The sequence below is a fragment of the Dunckerocampus dactyliophorus genome, chromosome 4, assembly GCF_027744805.1.
Source record: "Dunckerocampus dactyliophorus isolate RoL2022-P2 chromosome 4, RoL_Ddac_1.1, whole genome shotgun sequence".
NCBI lineage: Eukaryota > Metazoa > Chordata > Actinopteri > Syngnathiformes > Syngnathidae > Dunckerocampus > Dunckerocampus dactyliophorus.
The window spans coordinates 1,344,708-1,365,589 of NC_072822.1; the positions used below are offsets into that span (position 1 = coordinate 1,344,708).

General features: G+C 46.7%; 1 protein-coding gene across 2 annotated transcripts; it reads left to right on the forward strand.

Annotated features, from left to right (window-relative positions):
• Positions 1 to 272: 272 nt before the first annotated feature.
• rusc2 (RUN and SH3 domain containing 2) lies at positions 273 to 18,925 on the forward strand. 2 transcript variants are annotated; one of them, XM_054773842.1, is made up of 13 exons: positions 273 to 416; positions 5,014 to 6,609; positions 10,390 to 10,867; positions 12,221 to 12,796; positions 13,839 to 14,048; positions 14,153 to 14,326; positions 14,982 to 15,058; positions 15,138 to 15,312; positions 15,388 to 15,493; positions 15,564 to 15,610; positions 15,683 to 16,583; positions 16,646 to 16,810; positions 16,874 to 18,925. In XM_054773842.1, exons 2-13 carry the CDS (start codon positions 5,185 to 5,187, stop codon positions 17,079 to 17,081), a joined length of 4,542 nt encoding a protein of 1,513 aa, XP_054629817.1. In that variant the 5' UTR covers positions 273 to 416; positions 5,014 to 5,184; the 3' UTR covers positions 17,082 to 18,925. The 2 variants fall into 2 exon arrangements, with proteins under 2 accessions (XP_054629817.1, XP_054629818.1); XM_054773843.1 differs by lacking the exon at positions 13,839 to 14,048.
• The last annotated feature ends 1,957 nt before the right edge of the window (positions 18,926 to 20,882 follow it).

Below are 20,882 nucleotides of genomic sequence, written 5' to 3' on the forward strand. Positions count from 1 at the left end.
GTATTATGTATGCTGATAAGTAAACATTATCAATTATTAATAGTAGTATTATAGTAGTAGTAGTAGTAGTAGTAGTAGTAGTAGTAGTAATAGTAGTATTATGAAGTATTAGTATTAGTATGATGTATGCTGATACGTCACAACAGGCAGACGTACTAGGTACTAGTACTAGGTACTAGTACGTCTGACTAGTATGAAGTTAGGTGCTGTACCAATCACATACGAGCTCCTGTTGACGTCGTACGTGCTCGCGCCCTGCTCATCACGTCGTCAAGCACGCGCACTGTGTTGAGTCGAACCATCCCATCATCATCATCCTGACTTGAGGGAGCGTCGCACGCGCACACACCTGAAGAAGACGAAGACACGGCGTGACGCCCCCGCCTCGCCCCCCCAACAAAGACCACCGGGACAAGGTGAGTGTCGAAAACGGTCTTTCTGACGTCGTCCTCGGGGAAGGTGGGAGCGAGGCACCGGGAGGAGGCTAGGTTCGGCCCCGGCAGGCTGAGGGAGGCTCGTCCCGGGCAAACGACGCCTCGAACGGTCACTGCGGGAGAGCCTCGACGTTCGTCCTCCACACTGAATGTGAAGCGTTTCGTCTTCTCTCCGTGGTGTATTCTAGACTTCCAAGGGGTGGCGTTTAATATGCAAAATGGTGGCGACTATGTTTTTAAATAGTATTATCGCATTGGCACAAAGGGACGTTTGTCATCATCGCATGAAATTGGTTGTTGCTCATCGAGAAAAGATGATTACACACACACGGACTGTGTTCCGGATGCGCCCGCCATGTTAGTGTTCGATTAATGACGCATCAGAGGCCTGCTACTTCATTTGATCAGATATTGATCACATAGGACTGAAACAACAGCCGTAAAGGTACACGGAAAGAACGCGAACGGCACTTCCGTCGTGGTCCTTCAAAATTAAAGTCAATTTGGCGGCTTTTGCTGAAACGGCTCGTTTCTGCCGCTGTCGTTGAAATCAAATTAAACTATTCACCTCATAATGAGATAAAATGTATGTAGCAACATGATATTGTAATAGCATAACAAAACGTGTGTATTTGTAAACTTAGTGTTCTTATGTAAGAGAGAACACAACAAAGATGTTTAGTTTTGTTAAATAGAATGAAATGGGTTTTTTATCCAGGGGTGTGTCTATTAAATGCACATTTTAGATGTCATGTATGGGGGCGTGGTCCTGCTGAGACCACACCCACTCTCAGACACTAAAATAAACGATAAAATTCATGTGAGTTCATTTGTTTCCCTGTTTTGTGCTAATTTGCACAAAACCAAAGAAGACGTACTGACACTACAAGGGCAAAAGATGCGTCTTTTACTTTGAAGGTCAAGTGGATGCGCTTCCCACATGGCGAGGACGCAAACTTGCATCTCCTGGCTTTGACTTGTCGTCCTATTTCCACAGGACAAACTCTGCCGCTATGTGTAGCTCTTCTGTCATCTGCTTCATTGTTATTTGACTTAAAGAGTCACCTGTCACCTTTTGAAGGCCTAACGGGACTCGAATAGTCACTGTGATGAACATGTGGGTTATTGTGGGCTGCTGGCTTAACACCCACAGTTCATTCTTGTTATCTAAACTCATCATCGAGAAAAGATGTTTTTTTATGAACGTTCGTCGCTAACATTAGCGGACGCACCTTTGCATTTATATACGCCAGCAGGACCCTTCTTGAGCCTTCGTAGCGGGCGCTGCGAAAGATTGTCACTCGTGGACGAGTGCGACTCGCGGACGTGTCGTTCAGGAAGCTTTTCAAGTCGTCAGCCTTCCAGCTCCAAGATGCTGCTCGCCTCTTTTTGGAGCCTTTCTCGTCACGTTACGTAACTGGCAGCAAAGGCCGGACGTGCGTACTTTCTAGCGCTCTGTGTGTGTGTGTGTGTGTGTGTGTGTGTGTGTGTGTGTGTGTGTGTGTGTGGATTGTCACACTGGGCCAGTTGTGTGTTGTCTGCTGTCCCTGAATAGCTTCCCACATATTTGCAGCAGCTGCAGCATGTCTCTCGCATGCTTTGCTCTCCTTGTTTGGAGGCTCCTCCGGGGTCAAAGGTTGTAATAGAAATAGAAGTAGTCTGCTCCAGAGTCAAACTGTGGCCATTGAGGGGGAGGGGTCCAAACTTTTTCCACTGATGGCCGCATTCTAAAAAAAGGATGCAGGGGCCACTTTGATGTATATGTTGTATATATTTTTTTGTACTTTTTTGGGGGGGGGGGGTTAACAAATATTTCAACTATATTCTTGTGAATCTTTTTCCTCTTCATATTATGACTTTATCCCAAAAATATTTTGATTTCATTTTTGTAATACAATATACATTTTTGCAACAAAATTTTCCAAAAGTTGCATCTTTATTCTTAGTTTTTTTCTCATAATGTTGATTTTTAATAAAAAAAAAAAAAAGATTTTGCTTTGTAATTTTTTTCCCCTCGAAATTGTACGACATTGTTGTAAAATTATGACTTTTATTTCTTGAAAGATTACCACATTTTTTATTATTTGTCTTATTATTTTTGCTATTTTATTATTAAATATGCTAATATTAATAATATTCTTAATATTCTTTTCTTCCATTTTTGCTGCTTTTTTCAAATTTAATTGTGCCGACGGCCATTAAAAAGAAGCTGTGGGCCACAAGTGGCCCCCGGGCCACACTTTGGAGACCCATGTCCTTCGTGCATTGCTTCAGGCTATCTTGCTAGCTGAAGATGCTAGCTATTTCTGGCGGCACACTGCTTATGTAAGTGTCGCTAATCTACTTTAGAGACACAAACGGGTTTGGGAAGGAAGTCTTTTGGGAGGCGGCCACGGAGGTCACGTCCATCTTTGGCAGACGGAGGTCAAAACGGGCCGTTGAAGCCTCTTACGTGTGTTGCTAGCTAACACAACAGGCTAGTTTTTCCACTGTGCTCGTCCAGGCTAACAAGTGCTAAGGTTTGTTGATGCTTCTGCGTCGTCTGTACGTCACAGGTGTCAAAGTCCACGCACAGGGGACGTCGGCCTGCCATATCACGTTATGTGGCCCGCAAATAATATAGTTATTTTTATTATTTTATTTATAATTTTTTATATTATTGTATTTTTTACTTGTTTAAATATTGTTACATTAAGTAAATACAATAAATAAAAATATATCAATATTTTTATAAATATTTAAATAACAAAAAAAAATTTCAATAATATAAATTTTTTAAATTAAAAAGACAATGAATTTATTGTCAGTTTGACAGAAAAGTACTTATTTTTTGTTGACAAATCCAGTTTAAAATGCTTATTTTTTATTATTTATTAACAAATAAATGTCTATAATAATAACATGACACTCGATGAGACGGAGTGTGTTACTAGAGCTGGAACTCCGTTTTACGTCACTTTTATTGCCAATGTTGATCGGAAATTGGAGTAGCAGGTGCACACACATTAAATAACGTCGATTTTTTTTTGAGGAGGCGCATGTCAGGCTAAGTGAGAGGGTTTGGAGGAGGAGAAGGAGCGGGCCGGCATTGCCGTACGGTGGCGCCTGGACGCAGAATTATAAACCAGGCTTTAGCGTTGCCATGGTGAGACTCCCGCCTGTGAATGGCCTACTCTTGATCATGTGATCTGCGTGCTTGCATTGAAATTCTCGGTCAGCGTCGGAATGTGTTCTTGTGTCCATGAGGGCTGCCATTCAAAGGTTCATCTCGTGCGCTGGAAGGAGTCGTTGGAAAGACTCGGAAGAGCAGTCATGACAAAGCAGTCATGTTTCTAGAACTCTTCTAGGAGGTTTTGGATTTCATACAGAGACAAATCCACTGAAGATGTAAGACGTTCTATTCACTTCTCTTACAACCTTTTGAATGTGCTGTAATCGTCTCACGTGGGATAATCTCTTCAATATGAAGCTATCACACAGAATTATTCGACGTGTTAGCACTACCTTTCACTTTCACTCCTAATGCCATTTACATGATAATCACATAATGAGGTGGGATGGTTTGGCACCTAACTCCGTTTTAAGGTCACCGTTTGCTTCATTTTGGGTACAGTAATGCAGCAAAACCTGTTTTACAACCTTCTAAATACGCTTTTTAACATTATAAGAGGTCTCTAGACATGACCCTACCTTTACACTCCTATTACCCAATACAGTAGACATAATAAGAGACAATAAGACATATAAGACAAAGAAAACCTTTTCATGACCTTCTAAATACGCTTTTTAACATTATTAGAGGCCTGTAGATATGAAATAACACCCCTATAGTCACCTTTACACTCCTATTACCCAATACAGTAGACATGATAAGAGAAAATAAGACATTTAAGACATTGAAAACTTGTTTATGACCTTCTAAATCCGTTTTTTAACACTATTAGAGCCCTGTACACATGGAATAACACCCCTATAGTCACCTTTACACTCCTATTACCAAATATAGTAGCCATAATAAGAGAAAATAAGACATTTAAGACATAGAAAGCATGTTTATGACGTTCTAAATAATTTTTTTAAAACATTATTAGAGCCCTCTAGACATGAAATAACACACCTATAGTTCTCTTTACACTCCTATTACCCAATATAGTGGACATAATATACACCATATTATTATTATATTATTATTATTATTATATATGCAAATATTTGGAAAACATAGGGAAAAAATGCACACAAATGGGGAGAAAAGAAGAGCAAAGAGCGAAGCTGATAGTGATGATTGGCTTTTTCACCCATTTTTTAGCACCCTTTCTTTCTTTTGGGGAAAAAACACAAAGAAAACGGAAAAAGCTGTTTGAAGTGATATGCTGTCATAGACAGGAAGTTGCGTCCAAACAATCTTAAAAAACAAACAAACAGAAAAATCCTTGAAAGTCAAGTAAATATAGTAAGTAAGCTGTCACCTTGTGTTAGACGGCATTCAAAATCAATAGTGTGCTTTCTTTGTTCGAAGGAATATCTTGTCAGTGTGGTTAAGATAAGGTAAGATAATACGTTGCTGTCTTTATTCCAGATGTACCACTCTGACCACGGCGTCGACCTCCCCGACCTCTCCTTCCAGGTTCCTGGCAGCGCTCCACAGCTGCACCCGTCAGGCCGGCATTGAACACGCGCACCTACACACCAGCCGCCCCCGTCTCCGCTTATCCTGCCGCTGTAGCTCAGGTCCCAAATCCTCTGCGCCATGGACGGCCCCACCAAGCTGTCCGGCGAGACCCTGATCGTGCACCACATCCCCCTGGTTCACTGCCAGGTGTCGGGGGCCCGGCAGGGGGGCTCCCTGAAGAGGACCAACCCCTTCAGCCAGCCGGAGAACCTGGGCTTGAGTCGCACCACTTCCCTCCCCGAGAGGGACGTCTTACAGAGGGAGGCGCTGCTGTACAGCAGCCTGATCCAGACCTCCAGCGGCGCCTGGGGCCCCCACCATGGGGGGAAGAGGGGCGGCGGCAGCACGGCCAGCGACTCCTCCTTTACCTCCAGCATCTCTGACGAGCAGCTGGTGGTGGCTCACACATTACCTCGAGCCAAGAGCAGACGCCGCAATCCTCTACGCCGCAACCCCTTCCTGCTGAAGCCTGACGATGACGACGAAGACGAGGACGACCAGGACAACCTGAGTGGCTACCATGAAGACTCCTCCTTCCACCTCCACACTGACTCCGCCCTTGACGACGCCATTGCGTCTTTCCGCCTGCACGACCTCGGCTTCGCGCCGGAGCCGTTCCTTTTGCACAGGGCAGGTAGGCGGGAGTCTTTGGGGGGCGTGGCCTCAGACTCTGACCTGGGCCTGGACGGCCAGCGACGCCATGGGAGCAGCGGCTCCAACATGTCAGTGGATTGCGGCGAGCAAGATTGGGAAGACGACGAGGATGAGGACCAGCCGATGCAGTGCGGGCGGAGCAGCAAGACTGGCTCGTACTCGTCGGGCTCGTCCAATCAGCACTGCTCCTGCTGCTCCCACAACTTCCCCCACAGCTTCCCCGAAGCCTTCCCCGAGTGCCAACAGGGCTACGGCAGCGACTCGTCGTGCAACAGCTCAGACGGCGTGCTGGTCAACTTCAGCACCATTTACAACAAAATGAACAACGGCGTTCCCGAGAAGCCCCCAGGCTCCGCCCCCACCAACCTGAACAGCCCGGCCTGTGGCTCGCCTGTCTCCGGCGCACCAGGACGCGACTCAACGGGAGGGGCCTTTTACTTGGACCTGCACAGTTCACCCATGGAAGCGCCACATTTGCAGCATCAGGGAAACACCTTCCCTCACCTGTCCTCCTGCTCCTTGGAGGCCGCTCTGGAGCTTGACGCCAACTGCAACGCCTTCTGCCCCCCTCGTGGTGGCTCCTCCTCCTCCTCGGGGGAGCTGGCGTCCTGCCTGCAGAGCCAGGCTCGCCTGGTGGTTGCCACCCAGAACTACTACAAGCTGGTCACCTGCGACCTGTCGTCTCAGTCGTCCCCCAGCCCCGCCGGGTCGTCGGTCCACAGCGGCTCCGAGGAGCACAGCAGGGGCAGCCCCACCCCCATGCAGCCCAGCGAGTACTTTCTGTTTCGGCAGCAAGCCAACGAGGAAGCTGAACATGACGAGGAAGAGGAGCATGGAGAGTCAGCAAGGGTGAGTGGTGAATTTTACTTTTACAATTTGACTAATAACACTCTGGACACTGGACATTTGGCTGCGTCTCAAATGGAATACTTGCATCAGTGCACTTCAATAAGTACACTGCGTACTTACTTCCTGAGTATGTGACTTTTTGTCAGTGTAGTGTTGTCCCACATCCTTTGCTGTTGTTACGCAATGACAATTGCAAATGACAATACCAATATTTACATTCTGCTTCTGCTTCTCTCCTTTTTAATGGTGAATTGCAACCACTCCAGTTTGGGGGCGGATTTGCGCACTTATAATTTGCGCACTTACCAGAAATGACAACATGACAACATTTATCTGCTTTTTCTTAATCTTCTTCTCTCCTTTTTAATAATGAATTGCCACCACTCGAGTTAGTCCCTCCCCTTCCACTACCTAGCCAAGATGGCGTCTATTGAGGGTGGTGAGGCAGTGTCAATTTGTGCACTTACCAGAAATGACGAATGTGATATTTTTACCCTCTTTTTTTCTGTCCTTTTTGATGGTGAATTGCAACCACTTGAGTTAGTCCCTCCCCTTCCCTTACATAGCCAAGATGGTGATGATTGAAAGTGGTAAGGATGTCTTTCAATATGCGCACTTATTGAAAATGACAATTACAATATTTATCCACTTCCTCTTCTTCTCTCCTTTGTAACGGTGACTTGAAACCACTCAATTAGCCAAGATGGCAATGATTGATGGTGGTTGGATATGATCGCTGTGAACTCACCATTTTGGGACGTTTTGAGTGCATTTTGCCCTACTTCTCAGCATTCTCTCAAAATACTGTAGTGTATGTACGCAAGTGCGCCAGTTGAGACACAGCCCAACTTATCACACTCAGCCATGTTTGTTTTGTAGGTTTTACACGACTTTTTACGTAATCTACCCATGGATGTGGCGATTTTAGCTCTGTGTTGCTATTAAAGAATGGGAGCGGTGACTCAGCAGAAAAAGAGAAGCACGCAGAATAAACAAATGTTGAATAAAAGGAATTTAATTTGTCTTTGTTTAGTACTCAGCTGCTGTCTGATGATCACATGATCACATGAACACATCTGCAGGTGAATATAGCACTCTGTGTCATTTCTATGTTTGTGGGACCTGTGAGACGAGCTTTGGGGAACTTTTGTCGTGCTAAATATTTACCTCTGACTCATTTGCTGTGTCTCTCAATTGGCACACATGCCGACTTACACTGAAGTCTTTTGAGTGCACAAGTGTGCTCACTCTGAGAACTACGGCAAAATGCAGTGCACTGTCAGTACTCAGAAACTGTCAAAGCGGAAAGAGAGGCACTGCCAAACCTCTACAAACTTAAAAAAAGAGAGAAGAGGAGGATAGGGACAGCACTACACAGTCAAAACTCATGCACTCAGGAACTAAGTACACAGTGTACACAGTATACTTACTGAAGTGTACTGACGCGAGTATTCAGGAGAACGCAAGAACGTAGGTAAGTTTCAGGAAAATATCAGTTCCTGACTAAAACAGGAAGAAAAACAGCTTTTTGTGATTTCAAGCATAGCTTGCACTTGGCCACAAATATTTTTTGCTTTTGTGACAGCTCAAATATATACAGTCAAACCTGTCTTAGCGGCCACCTTTATAGAACGGTCACCTGCCTATAACGGCCACTGAAAAATCCCCCGCAGCAAATTTACATGTTATTGACCCTGTGTATAGCAGTCACCTGTCCAACGCGGCCAGCGGCCACCCATTTTGTCTCCCTTGGTCAATATCTGACGACATATAGCGGCCAAATTACCAACTCAAGTAGAAGCGTCATGCACGAAAAAGTTTTGTTTTTCAATCAATGAAGCCGTCGTGTGTAGACTTTAATTACTGAGTCCTAGCTCAGTCACAATCATTCACAAGATCCACACAAACTGTCAGTTGTTCCACATAAAAAAGCAGTCTTCTTTTGAGCTTGCTATTTCCTGGTCAAACATGTAACTTTAAGAGCATTTGCACCAAAACATTACCGCAAAGTATGCTGGGAACAGGACGTGCTCCCAGCGACGCTACAATTAAAAAAAAAAAAAAAACATACGCTAGCATGCATGCGGCAGCGGGAGCAAAACTGAGTTGGGTTGTACTTAATTGAAGTATTTTAGAATGTACTCACGTTATTTTTCATCAATCCTCATCCACAAATCCATCAAAGTCCTCATCTTCTGTATTCGACACAAACAAAGCCGTCTTCTTTTCCGTTCGCTACTAGTCTGTTAACTTGTCAGTGTTATTCAGCTGCGAAGCAAAGAAGGAAACTTCTCCTGTTGCTTCTGCCAACTTTATTTATTGAACGCGGCCACCAGACAGCAGCTCAGAACACACACACATCTCTCAGCATCGTCTCTCCTTCCTGCTTGCCCACAAGGCAAAGGTTAAACAAGCCCCACTACATAGCTGTCCAGCCAATGCCTGTAAGAAATGACACCGTTTATTTCCTGGTGTGCACTGGTCAATACTGTAATGCCGCTTGTTGTGGGGAAGGAGAGACTCACGTCGCCGATGCACTTTAATGGCTTTATTAACAGCGGAGAACACTGCAGGACTTTACATCCACGCCAACATAAACACACTTCCCAACTCTCTCCAAACTCACAGCTAGCACTGAGCCTAGCTCTCCTGCTCGGGACGCCCACCGTCACTTCCCGTCACTTCCTGATGAACTAAAGCTGTAATGACACTCTGCCGTATAAAAAGTAAAATACTAAAAACAAGTGTAAGCGGTGGGTGGTGGTGGTGGATATATTCTATCAGTTATTATTAAGCCTCTAGCTTCCTTTTAGTAAGTAAAAACCTTGGCTATGATTGCACTACATTGTCATGTAGACCTACAAAGTACACTTGGAAGAACAAGAGGTGAATAAATGTATTGCAACTGATGTGAAACTGATGAGGGGTAGGATTAAATAAGCTTTGCTTCTTCCTACTCCTTTTTGGACATGCAAAATTGTGAATTGTACTATGTGATGTGCTACTGTTTGACTCATATGCATGTTCAGGATGAATTAAAAGCATGAACCATGAACCATGATAATAACAAGCCTAGTAGTGCTGTACAACTTTTATCCACAGCCCCACAGTGCCCTCTACTGGTCAACGTTATTATTATTATTTCCCCCCCCCTTTTTTTTTTTTTTCCTCTACTGGTCAACATTCAAACTGGACGCCAGCCTGTCTATAGAGGCCACCTGTCTATAGCGGCCACTTTTGCAGATTCCCTCTAGTGGCCGCTATAGACAAGTTTGACTGTATATGGTATATAACTATTCCAACATAAACAACACAAAAAAGGCTTGTTTTACATCAAAATAACAATTTACAAATACAACACCATGAACTCTACTGCGTGCGTGCGTGTGTACACACACACGTGTTCACTTGTGCATGTGTTAAAATTTCCCGACAATGTGTAACCTTCTACACGCTACACTCCTCCATGCTCTCCCACTTCCTCCTTGCTGTCGAGTGTGTTTTTTCATGCAATATCCATGCTGAGCTCTTATCAAATGCACTTCTGCCACCTTGTGGCCATTTTTATGGCTTAAAACTGCTCTAACAGTGACATCTGTGAGCGTGCACTTGCGTCATCACCCCTTTTTCGTTTCTCGCACTAAAAATGTGGACACCCCTGATCTAGAGGGATCTGATTACTCGCTAAATATTATAATATGAAATCATGTAAATATTGTAATGTGTTTATGAGTGAGGACAAACAGACGTACTAACTTGTGTGTGGTTGTCTTCCCCCAGAGAGATAAAGATGCCAAAATTGAAGAGGAGGAAGATAATGATCAGGGGACCGGCGAGGGCCAAGATGCACACGCCCTCATCCAAGGTCAAGTGTACGTCAACGCCTCTCCTCCCGTCGGGGCCACGTCTGCCTCCGCCAGATGCCTGCGTTCCCGCAGCTACGACCGCCACCTGGACAAGTCCCCGCCTCCGAAGTTGGGCTCTCTGGAGCGCATGCTGAGCTGCCCGGTCCGCCTCAGCGAGGGCGGCAGCACCGCCCTCGCCCCGCCCCCTCCGCCGCGAGTCACCTCCTTTGCCGAGATTGCCAGGAGCAAGCGACGACACGGCGGTTCCGGCGGGTCACCGTCTGTCAAGGTGGACCCCTTCTGCTCAGCCTACTCCGCCCACTCCTCTGCAGAGTTTGCTCCCATCTTGGAGAAGCATGCGGAGGCTAACGCCACGTCGGCCTCGACTGGAGGTTACAGCACAGAGGATGAAGGTTTGTTGTTTTGTCTTGGAAAAAAGTGCACACTAAATATCAACTGCACATTTCTGACACATTTTTAATATTACAGACAAGCGTGCAGTGTTTCTTTACATCGCCAACTAGTGGCCTGGCATGCACATTACACTCTTTTCACTGCTTTTTGCAACTCATTTGTGTCTGTATACTTGACCACAAACACAGCAGTATGGGTGCCTAAGGGGGTGGAGCTCGTGGTCTTACAGTGTGTTGATTGGTGGACGGGGAGATTTCAGAACAAGAAGACAGGTGTCTTCCGTCGGTGTCTTTTTATATACGCCTTCCAGGCGCGTTTATCTTGGCTGAGTTGCGGCTCGGAGGCCGTTTGCAGCCAACAGCTTATTGGACCCGCAGCACGTTTTTAAAAATCGGATGAAAGAAGGGTACAAAAAACATCAGCAAAAACTGAAAAATGGTGCTAAAAAGGCAAGAAAAAGTTCAAATAATGTTCTTCGCTTGTCTTCACTGCTGCTTTGAGAGTGAGGAAGGCAGTGAGGAAGGTTGATGTAAGGAATTAGGTCATCCTCCAGAAGAAGGCGTGTCTTTTCTTCTTCTTCTATTGTTATGCTTCCGTCAAGCTGTGATGATTTGGGATCATGATGAGAAGCTGTGCAGCAGCTTGGTACATGTTTTATTCATCCGACTTCACTCTGGTCAGCTTTGCTTTTAAAAGCCTGCGGTGGGCGGCGCCCTCGCTAATGGCTGAAGCGCGAAAGAAAGGAAAGGAAGCGGCGGCAGTTGTAGGGATGATGGAGCCAGGGAAGGAATGTTTTTGTCTTCATGGTCAGAGTGCAGTGCAGGCCTGCAGGGTGTTGTTGCTCCCCATCATCTTTCTACCATAACTCTATGTCGCCCCTTGTGACAGAGACGCAGCATTGCAACCGGCTCCCTCCCTGCTTCCTCCAACGTCATTGCGCTGCAGCTCAATGCTGCCCCCGGTGGCTGACACCGTCATTGCACCCAGCCTAAGCAATAGGCTGGCCTTTAGACTCACAAACAGCTTGCGCAATGTATGGACGTCACACACACACACACACACTGCTGTCTGTCATGCTGGCTGAGTACGGAGGAAAAAGAAACATTGAGAGGAATCATTTCTCTGCTGGCTTCACTCTTCATGCTGGACCTTCAGGGTGCGTGTGTGTGTGATGACTGGGCAGTTTTTGTGTCGGGTTTTACTTCTAACCTATGTTTGTGCAGATTATTGTGCCGTTTTAATATGGCAGCTAAGATAAGATCACATGCTCGGCCGCTCGTGTGTCAGCTCCTGGATTACTTTAGCTTTTTGGAATATCCTGTTTTTGACACTTCCTGCTTTCCTTGTCCCAGGTGGTCCCTCCAGCTCATGTGATGTGCACCCGGCAGTGGTCCGCTACAGTAAAGACCAGCGGCCCACCACCCTCCCCATCCAGCCCTTCACCTTCCAGCACCAGATGGCCTCCAAGCCCCCCCAGTCCAAGCCGCTGCTCCCCCTGCTCATGGGCCACATGTCTGAGATGCAGGCCCCAGCCGGCTCCTCCGAGGACGTGTCCGTGACTACGGCGGCGGCGCCTCCCCCCGACTCGGTGCGTCCTTCACCCCTGGGGAGTTACTCCCCGGTGCACCTTCAGGAGGCCACCAGCTCGGGGACGTGCTCCACGTGCACCCCCAGCCCCGCCCCCCCTCACAATCTTTCCTGCGAGCTCTCGGCGGGGCGCTGCCCCCAGGCCACAATGACAAAACAGAGCTCGGGACCCTTACCGCCGACCCCTCCCCCTGCCAGCCTGGGCTTAAAGAGGGGGGTGGTGCCGCCAATGCTGCCGCCCGTGCAGGGACCCGGTCTGCAGCGAGACATGCTGAGCCCACTGGGATGCATGAAGACCGGAAACCACGTGGACGCAAGCAAAGCAGCCAGGATGCACAACGGTAACGTCTCGAATGTTCTCTGTGCATCTTTTGCTCTTCAGTGTTTCACTACACCCCAAACCTAACCCCCCAACAGCAGAAGGCTCCTGTCTTATAGAGGATCTTTGTTTTTGCTGGAGGGCCTTAAAAACAGCTGAACTACTGTAGTATAAAGGATCTTGGACAATCACTTTTGCTGTAGGACCTTAAAAAAAGCAGAGCACTCCTGTCACATAGAGGATCTTTGACTCGCATATTTGCTGTAGGAGGTTAAAAACAGAAGAGCGCTCCTGTCTTATAGAGGATCTCTGTTTTTGCTGTAGGGCCTTGAAAACAGCAGATCACTCCTGTCTTATAGAGGATCTCTGTTTTTGCTTATAGATCCTGAAAAACAGCAGAGGTCCTGTCATATAGAGGATGTTTTACCTATGTTTTTACAGTCAGTCTTAAAAAACAGCAGAGTGCTTCTGTCATATTGAGGATCTCTGACTCACGCTTTTACAATATGTCCTTTAAAAATAGCAGAGCACTCCTGTCAAATAGAGGATCTTTGTTTTTGCTGAAAGGCCTTAAAAACAGCAGTCTTCCAGTGGTATAGAGGATCTTTGATTAGCGTTAACATAGTGCGTGTGTTTTTCTGACTTTCTATATGATTATACAGTATCAGCCACTTTGCTGAAGTAAATGTGCAAAGTGAATGTGTTGTAAACAAAAAAGAACAGCCCAGTACTGACTTTATTGAAAATGATGGCGTCATCATTGATCAACTTTCAATGCCTTTGTAATGCACCAACTTGACCACTAGGTGGAGCAACTACACTCTTTAGTTGTGCTTTCACCTGCTTGTGTAGCATCATGCATGAGAACAACCAAAAGGTGTCCAGTCGGGTACAATGTGGTTGTCTACCACGATGCCATTTATGGCACCAAAAATCAAACCTCCATCTTTCGTCTGTGAGATGATCTCGTTTTTAGAAATCTTGTCTTGTCTTCTTCTCTCCCTCCTCTGCATCTTCCTGCTTTCCAACCATCGACGCCCACCCACCGCCTCCCGCCCCCACAGCGCACCACCTTTCCCCTCAGGCCTTGAAGTGGAGGGAGTACCGCCGCCAAAACCCTCTCGGAGGTGAGAGGCTCTGTGGCGTCTCTTCGTCCTCCGCCGCCGCCCCTGCCGGCTCAGACCTTCAGAGGAAGGGCGGTGCGCACCCTCCCAGACGCAATGTGTTCGATTTCCCTCTGGCTCCGTCAGGTCACCCGCCAGGACACCCTCATGGTGCTGCTTGTTTTATCGCGTGTGCTTCTCTGGGGGTCGCGTGACCCCTGACTTCCTATTCGTGTGTGTTATTGTAATTGTGTGTTATTGTGTGTCTCCTTCAGTCAAGCCTGTGCAGCAAAGCTACAGCGACTTCCTGCCCGACTACTTCTCTCTGACCGAGCGGCCGCCAGAGGAGTTCTGCCTCTCTCCCGACGCGTCCTCGTCTTCGTTTTCCTCCTCCTCCTCCTCCTCCTCCTCGCAGTCCCACATCAGCGTCGACATGACGCACAAGAGAGGTGGGATACGCGTGATACCCAATATAGTAGACATAATAAAAGAAAATAAGACATATAAAACATGTGTACGACCTTCTTAATGTGCTTCTTAACATTATTAGAGCCCTCTAGACATGAAATCACACCCCTATAGTCACCTTTACACTCCTATTACCCAATATAGTAGACATAATAAGAGAAAATAAGACATACGGCATAGAAAACCTGTTTACAACCTTCTAAATATGGTTTTAACATTATTAGAGCCCTCTAGACATGAAATCACACCCGTATAGTCACCTTTACACTCCGATTACCCAATGTAGTAGACATAATAAAAGAAAATAAGACATAGACAACTTTTTTACGACCTTCTAAATATGTTTTTTTATGAGACCCCCCCATATGACGTAACACCCCTACAGTCACCTTTACCTTTTTTAAGAGAAACCTTTTATAAGAGAAAATAAGATGATAGATAATACACCTAGTGACCAGCGTACAATGCTACGTCTCATCACAGCGTCTTTGAATGCATCTTCAGACTGCCTTATGTTTGTATTTTAATTCATGAAGAAATTTTTATGGTTTATTTAGGCAAAAAAAGACGTCAAATAATAGGCCACATTCAAGCATCAACAGCGTGATTTAATAATCCCCTCCTCCTTCCTGCCAGGTTTGGTGAAGGCGGTCAACACAGCAGTGGATCTGATCGTGGCCCACTTTGGGACAAGTCGAGACCCCGATGTGAAGGTAGCCATCACATCCTCCACGTTGACCAGCAGTCTGGTGACCCCTAACCCCAAACCCCTCCCTGTTTTGGTGCCACCAGGCTAAACTGGGCAACAGCTGGGTGAGCCCCAACGTGGGGCACCTCATCCTGAAGTACTTGTGTCCAGCGCTGCACGAGGTCCTGCAGGACGGCTTGAAGGCCTATGTGCTGGACCTGATCATTGGACAGCGGCGCTGTCAGCCCTGGAGTCTGGTGGAGGCCTCCACCCAGCTGGGTGAGAACAAGCATTTGGACTTTGACGGCCCCGTCTCCTGGCTCACGCTCCCTCTGCCGTGTTCTTCTCCGTCAGGCCCGTCCACGCGTGTCCTCCACAACTTGTTCACAAAGGTGAGCCAGTTCTCGGAGCTGACGAACCACAGCATGAGACTCAACGCCTTCATCTTTGGCCTCCTCAAGTGAGTCCTCGTCTTTGTCTTCTTGTTTTGGTCAGCCTGTCCACACCTTCTCATCTGTCTTTTCCTCCAGCCTGAAATCTTTGGAGTTCTGGTTCAGTCACCTCTTTACACACGAAGGTAGGAGTTTCTGAGGAAGGCGTCATGGAAGTAGATGTTCCCTCCTGAAACACATGCTGCTTCTTCTTTCAGACATCATTGCGGCCCACTACAGCCCTTGGGGTCTCCTCCCCTTGTCTCAGGGGGCGTGTCAGCAGCTCTTTGAGGAGCTCCTCCTCCTCCTGCAGCCGCTCTCACTCCTCCCCTTCCACCTGGACCTGCTCTTTGAGCCGCACCTCCTCCAGAAGGGCGAGGAGCACCTGAGGCGCAAGGAGCAGCTGTGCTCGGCCGGCCAGAGCGCCGACCGCTCTGGCTGCTCCACCTTCCAGCTGATGAGGGGATGGAGCGCCACCGTGGGCGAGATGGTGGCCAAGAAGGAGAGGGCGGGGCTCAGGCGAGAGGGCACGTGGCCCAGGATGGAGGCTTCTAGAGGAGCCGCCGAGAGGGACGCGATGGAAGGTGGCTTTGCAAGCCTGTGGAAGGACAGAGGGACGGGAGGACGGCGGATGAAAGGTGTGGGACAAGAAAGTGAAGACCAGAGCGAGGAGAAGGACGCGAGGAAGGACAGGCAGGCGGGCTGGTGGTACCAGCTCATGCAGTCCTCGCAGGTCTACATCGACCAGTCCGCGGAGGGGTCCAAGTTTGTCAAGACGGAGAAGAGGAGGACGTCGTCGGAGAGAAGACACTGCCAGCCGCCGCCCACCAGGGAGGGTGTGGTGGAGGGCGCCGAGTCCAGGCAGGAAGGGGAGGGCCTCGGGAAAAGCGGCTGTGAAGCAGCGCCGCTCGGACCCGGAGGACGTCCGTCCTGGATGGGCAGCCCACCTGAGTCGGTTCTCAGCCAGGAGAAGGAGGTGACAGGGGGCGGGGCTCCCGCCGAAGCCCAGCAGGGGAGTCAGGCCCAGAGTCTGCGCTGGGGACACCTTTTTGGATCCAGCGTGGGCTCCCCCACTAGGATGGACGCTGCTGAGCAGAAGGCCAAAGCTCATAAGAACAGGTAACTTTACGTGGGGGTGGGGGGCGCAGGATTGTTGTCTAACAAACACTTGCCCCTGCCAGGCCGCCATCAGGCTGGCTCGGCCTGGACGCGTCCGTTCTTGGCCTGATGGCTCAGACCATCGGAGCAGGAGGCGGGAAGAAGGCGGAGTCTCCGGCCACGATCATCCAAACCAAAGCTCCGCCCACATCACCCTCACCACTGGGCGAGGTGGACGGGTCCACGTGGTAAGAACCTTCTCAGTTTGTCGCTCCCAAAGTCCTAAAGACCAGCGTGTTGTCCTCCCTCAGTGACGTGCGAGCGCTGTGCCACCACATCGCCACCGAGCCGGGCCAGCTCAGCTTCAACAAGGGCGACGTCCTGCGGGTGCTGAGCAAGGCCGACCCCGATTGGCTGCTGTGCTCGCTGGGTGCCAGTCGAGGCCTGGTCCCCATTGTCTACGTCACGCTCTGCAGCACGGAGGACAGCCAATATGGCGGCCACGGAAACAGAAAGTGAGCATGCAAACGTCCCAAAATGAGACTCTCAGTGGCTCCGCCCCCTTCCACCATCACCACTCGGACTTCCTGTCTCTGGCTTTGTGTCCTCGTAGACGTGTGTAGGTGGTCACGTGACTGCTGTGGGCGGGGGGGTGTCCCGGACAAGGTCAGTTTGAAATTCATCAGTGCAATATTCCAGTGTCAGCTGACCGCTATGCTAAACACCTCCACTAGAGGTCTCTGCAAACACCTCATAGATGATTCTAATAATAACCTACACAGCTCGTTAGCGCTAGTAGCTTAGCTTGCTCAACATTTCAAACCAGACGGTTTTGAAGGGCAGTGTGGAAGGGGCTAGACTCTAACAACAGCGGCCGGTGGGGGGGGAGAATTCCTGGCCTGTAGGTGTTTTGTTTTTTATTGTAAAAATAAAATACATTGATGGGTAACGAGGTTACTTCATGTTATTAGATATTAGTCAGCTATAACGCTAAGTTAGCGTATGTTGACCAACATTGGGTTACTTTTAGCACAAAATGTAGCAAAGACAGGAAATGGCATCATTTTGTTGGCGGCTACATGCCGCTGCTTCACTTCCTCAGACGCTTGTACGGCGCTTAAAAATGTTTCAATTTAAAACATGATTTACTAACCCTCACTCTTTATGATTTTACTATTTTACCGTTGGCACCGCTTAACTTCATTTTACACTCGTGTGGCCCTGAAGAATGTTTAAAAAATAATCATTTTACATTATTTATTACTCGTCATTCAAGATAAGAATATTATGATTTATTTTTTGACTATTTTACTATAAGCAAACACACTTGTGTGGCTAAGAATGTTTAAAAAAAATAATAATTTTACATTATTAAAACATTATTTATGACTCAAATTATTATTAGATTTTTTTTTTACAGTTTTACTATTAGCACTGCTTAACTTCTTTTTACACTTGTATGGCCCATAAGAATGCTTTAAAAAATTAATTTTACATTATTAAAACATGTATTACTCAGATTTTTATGATATATTTATTTATTACTATTTTGCTATGAGCAACACCTAACCTTTTTTACACGTGTATGGCATTTACGAATGTAAAAAATGACATTTTATATGATTTAAAACATTAGTTATTACGCCTCATTCAAGCTAAGATGAAGTTGTTTTTTTCCCCATTTTACTTTTATTATTAATAATAGTACAGGGTTCTGCTGCACTTCCTGTCTTTGTGCACGTCACCATTAAAGCATCCTAGGTGTTAAATAGCAGGGGTGTCTTAAATTTTCTCCAGTGAGTGCGACATTTAGATGACAATGGAAGGATGGGGGGGGGGGCAGCATGGGTAGAATTTGTCCATGAAAGATGCTAAAGTCAATCCAGTGTAGGTTAGTTTTGCACGAAAGGTGAAATATCTAATAATAATAAATTAATATTTTATTTTTACAATATGCCGAGGGTCAACATAAACGGCCCCCAGGCCGCGCTTGGGACGGCATTGTCCTCTTTCAGCAGGCTAGCAGCTGATTTTCTGGGGCATGTTTTAGCTGATGAAGATGTGTTTGTCTTATATGGAAAAAGGACACTAACATTTTCTGTGTCAGCTGACCTGGGTGTGAAGGTGGTTGCCAGGTGTTGGCTGGAGGAAAGAGGAGTAGTTGAAGTGTCTTCTTGTACAGGTGAAAGACTATTTCATAAGGTGTAAATATGATGGTGGAAGGCTTGCAGGTGAATGTTAGGATGATCCATGTTGATAATGCAGTGACAGCTTCAGTGTCAAAACAAGTGTAAATATCTTCTTCTTCTTCTGTGTGTGCGCTACCAAACTAACGTGGATGTGAAATAACAAAGTGCTCTTGTGACCACAAGCTTTTTCTCGAGTTTTTTCAATTTATTTTTTATACCAAACAGCAAGGGAGGGATGACTGTACCCGTTGTCTTAGCAAAATCACTGGGGAAAGGACTACATCTGCTGGTCACAGTAGGTATTACAGTCAGTTTAACTGCACTATTCATTGGTTGAATTTCCACAAAGTAGGATTCCTTATTTATAAATAAAATATTTTGGTAGTTAGAGCATAGAAAACATGTTTTCCACCTTCTAAACATTCTTAGAACCCTTCAGATGTCAACTAACACCCCTATGCGTCTGTGTAGGCTCTCAGTCGTACAGGAGTTGTCCATCGAGGGAAAGGCTTCTTGAGACGTCATCTGTACTTCTGTGAAGAAGGTGTCGGACGTTTCGCTCCTCATCCGAAGAGCGTCGTCAGCGAACTAATAAGTGCTGGTAGCCTAGGCCTTAAATACAGTAAGAGTGGGCGGAATTGGTGTGCCAACACCCTCCTCCTATTGGTTCCTTACACTAAGACTGGGCGGAGTTGAGGTCTAATCCTCTCCTGCTATTAGCACCTCCAATCAAAGGGAAGTGTCGCTCCCTGAGTTGGGTATGAACGACTCTGATACTGGCTCGTTAGCATCTATTGTTCTGGCTCGGCCCTGGCTCCACCTCATTTGCAAGACTAAGAGCTGTGGGTTTTGGTCTCAGTAACCTGCTGAACACAGGGTCCAAATTAAACCTCAAACCACCATTCCGATTCAATGATGGGTTCTGTTGTTTGACAAAAATAGCTTCCTTTACTCCTCTTTCAAACCATCTGTTTTCTTTGGCCAAAATCTTTACCTCGCTGTCCTCAAAAGAGTGATTGGTAGCTTTCAGGTGTAGATGTACTGCTGATTGAGGACCACTAGAATTGTCCCTGCGGTGTTGATAAAGCCTTTTTTGGAGCATTTGCTTAGTTTCCCCAATGTAGTGCTCTTTGCATTCCTCATCTTTACAGTGGATGGAATAGACCACATTGGAGCCTTGTCTTTAGGATGCACTAGTTTTTGTCTCAGGGTATTTACTGGTTTGAAATAGGTAGGAATTTTGTGTTGCCATAAGATCCTCTGGAGTTTTTCGGAGACCCCCGCTACATAAGGGACTACCACTCCTCTCCTTTTTGCTTCTGTGGGCTTTTGGGTTTCTTTCCCTACTCTCTTCTTTTGACATTTGTTAAAAGCCCACCGCGGGTACCCACAGGTTGAGAGCGCTCTCTGGACATGTTGTGTCTCCTTTTTCCTTCCCTCAGCACTAGTTGGTATTTGCTCCGCTCTATGTTGGAGGGTCCTAATAACCCCTAGTTTATGTTGTAGTGAATGGTTTGATTCAAAAAGCAGGTATTGGTCAGTGTGTGTGGCCTTTCTAAAGACCTCTGGAAGTAGCTGTCTGTCCTCTCCTATAATTACCTTGCAGTCTAAGAAGGCTAGTTGCTTCTCTTTAGCGTCCTCGCGAGTAAATTTGATATTGGTGTCCAGCTGGCCTAGGCTACCAGCACTTATTAGTTCGCTGACGAAGCTCTTCGGATGAGGAGCGAAACGTCCGACACCTTCTTCACAGAAGTACAGATGACGTCTCAAGAAGCCTTTCCCTCGTAACACCCCTATAGTCACCTTTACACTCCTGTCACCCAATATAGCTGACATAATAAGAGAAAATAAGACATAGAAAACCTGTGTATGACCTTCTAAATATGTTTTTTAACATTACTAGAGCCCTCTAGACATGAAATAACACCCCTATAGTCACCTTTACACTTGTATCACCCAATATAGTAGACATAAGAGAAAATAAGACACCACCACTTCCTGTGGTATTATCTCGTCAATGTAACATGACTGACACCTAGTGACCAGCGTAGAATACTACATATCACAGCGTCTCTGAATGCGACTTCTGAATGCTTATATTTGTGTTTTCACTTAATTTTGCCATTTTTAT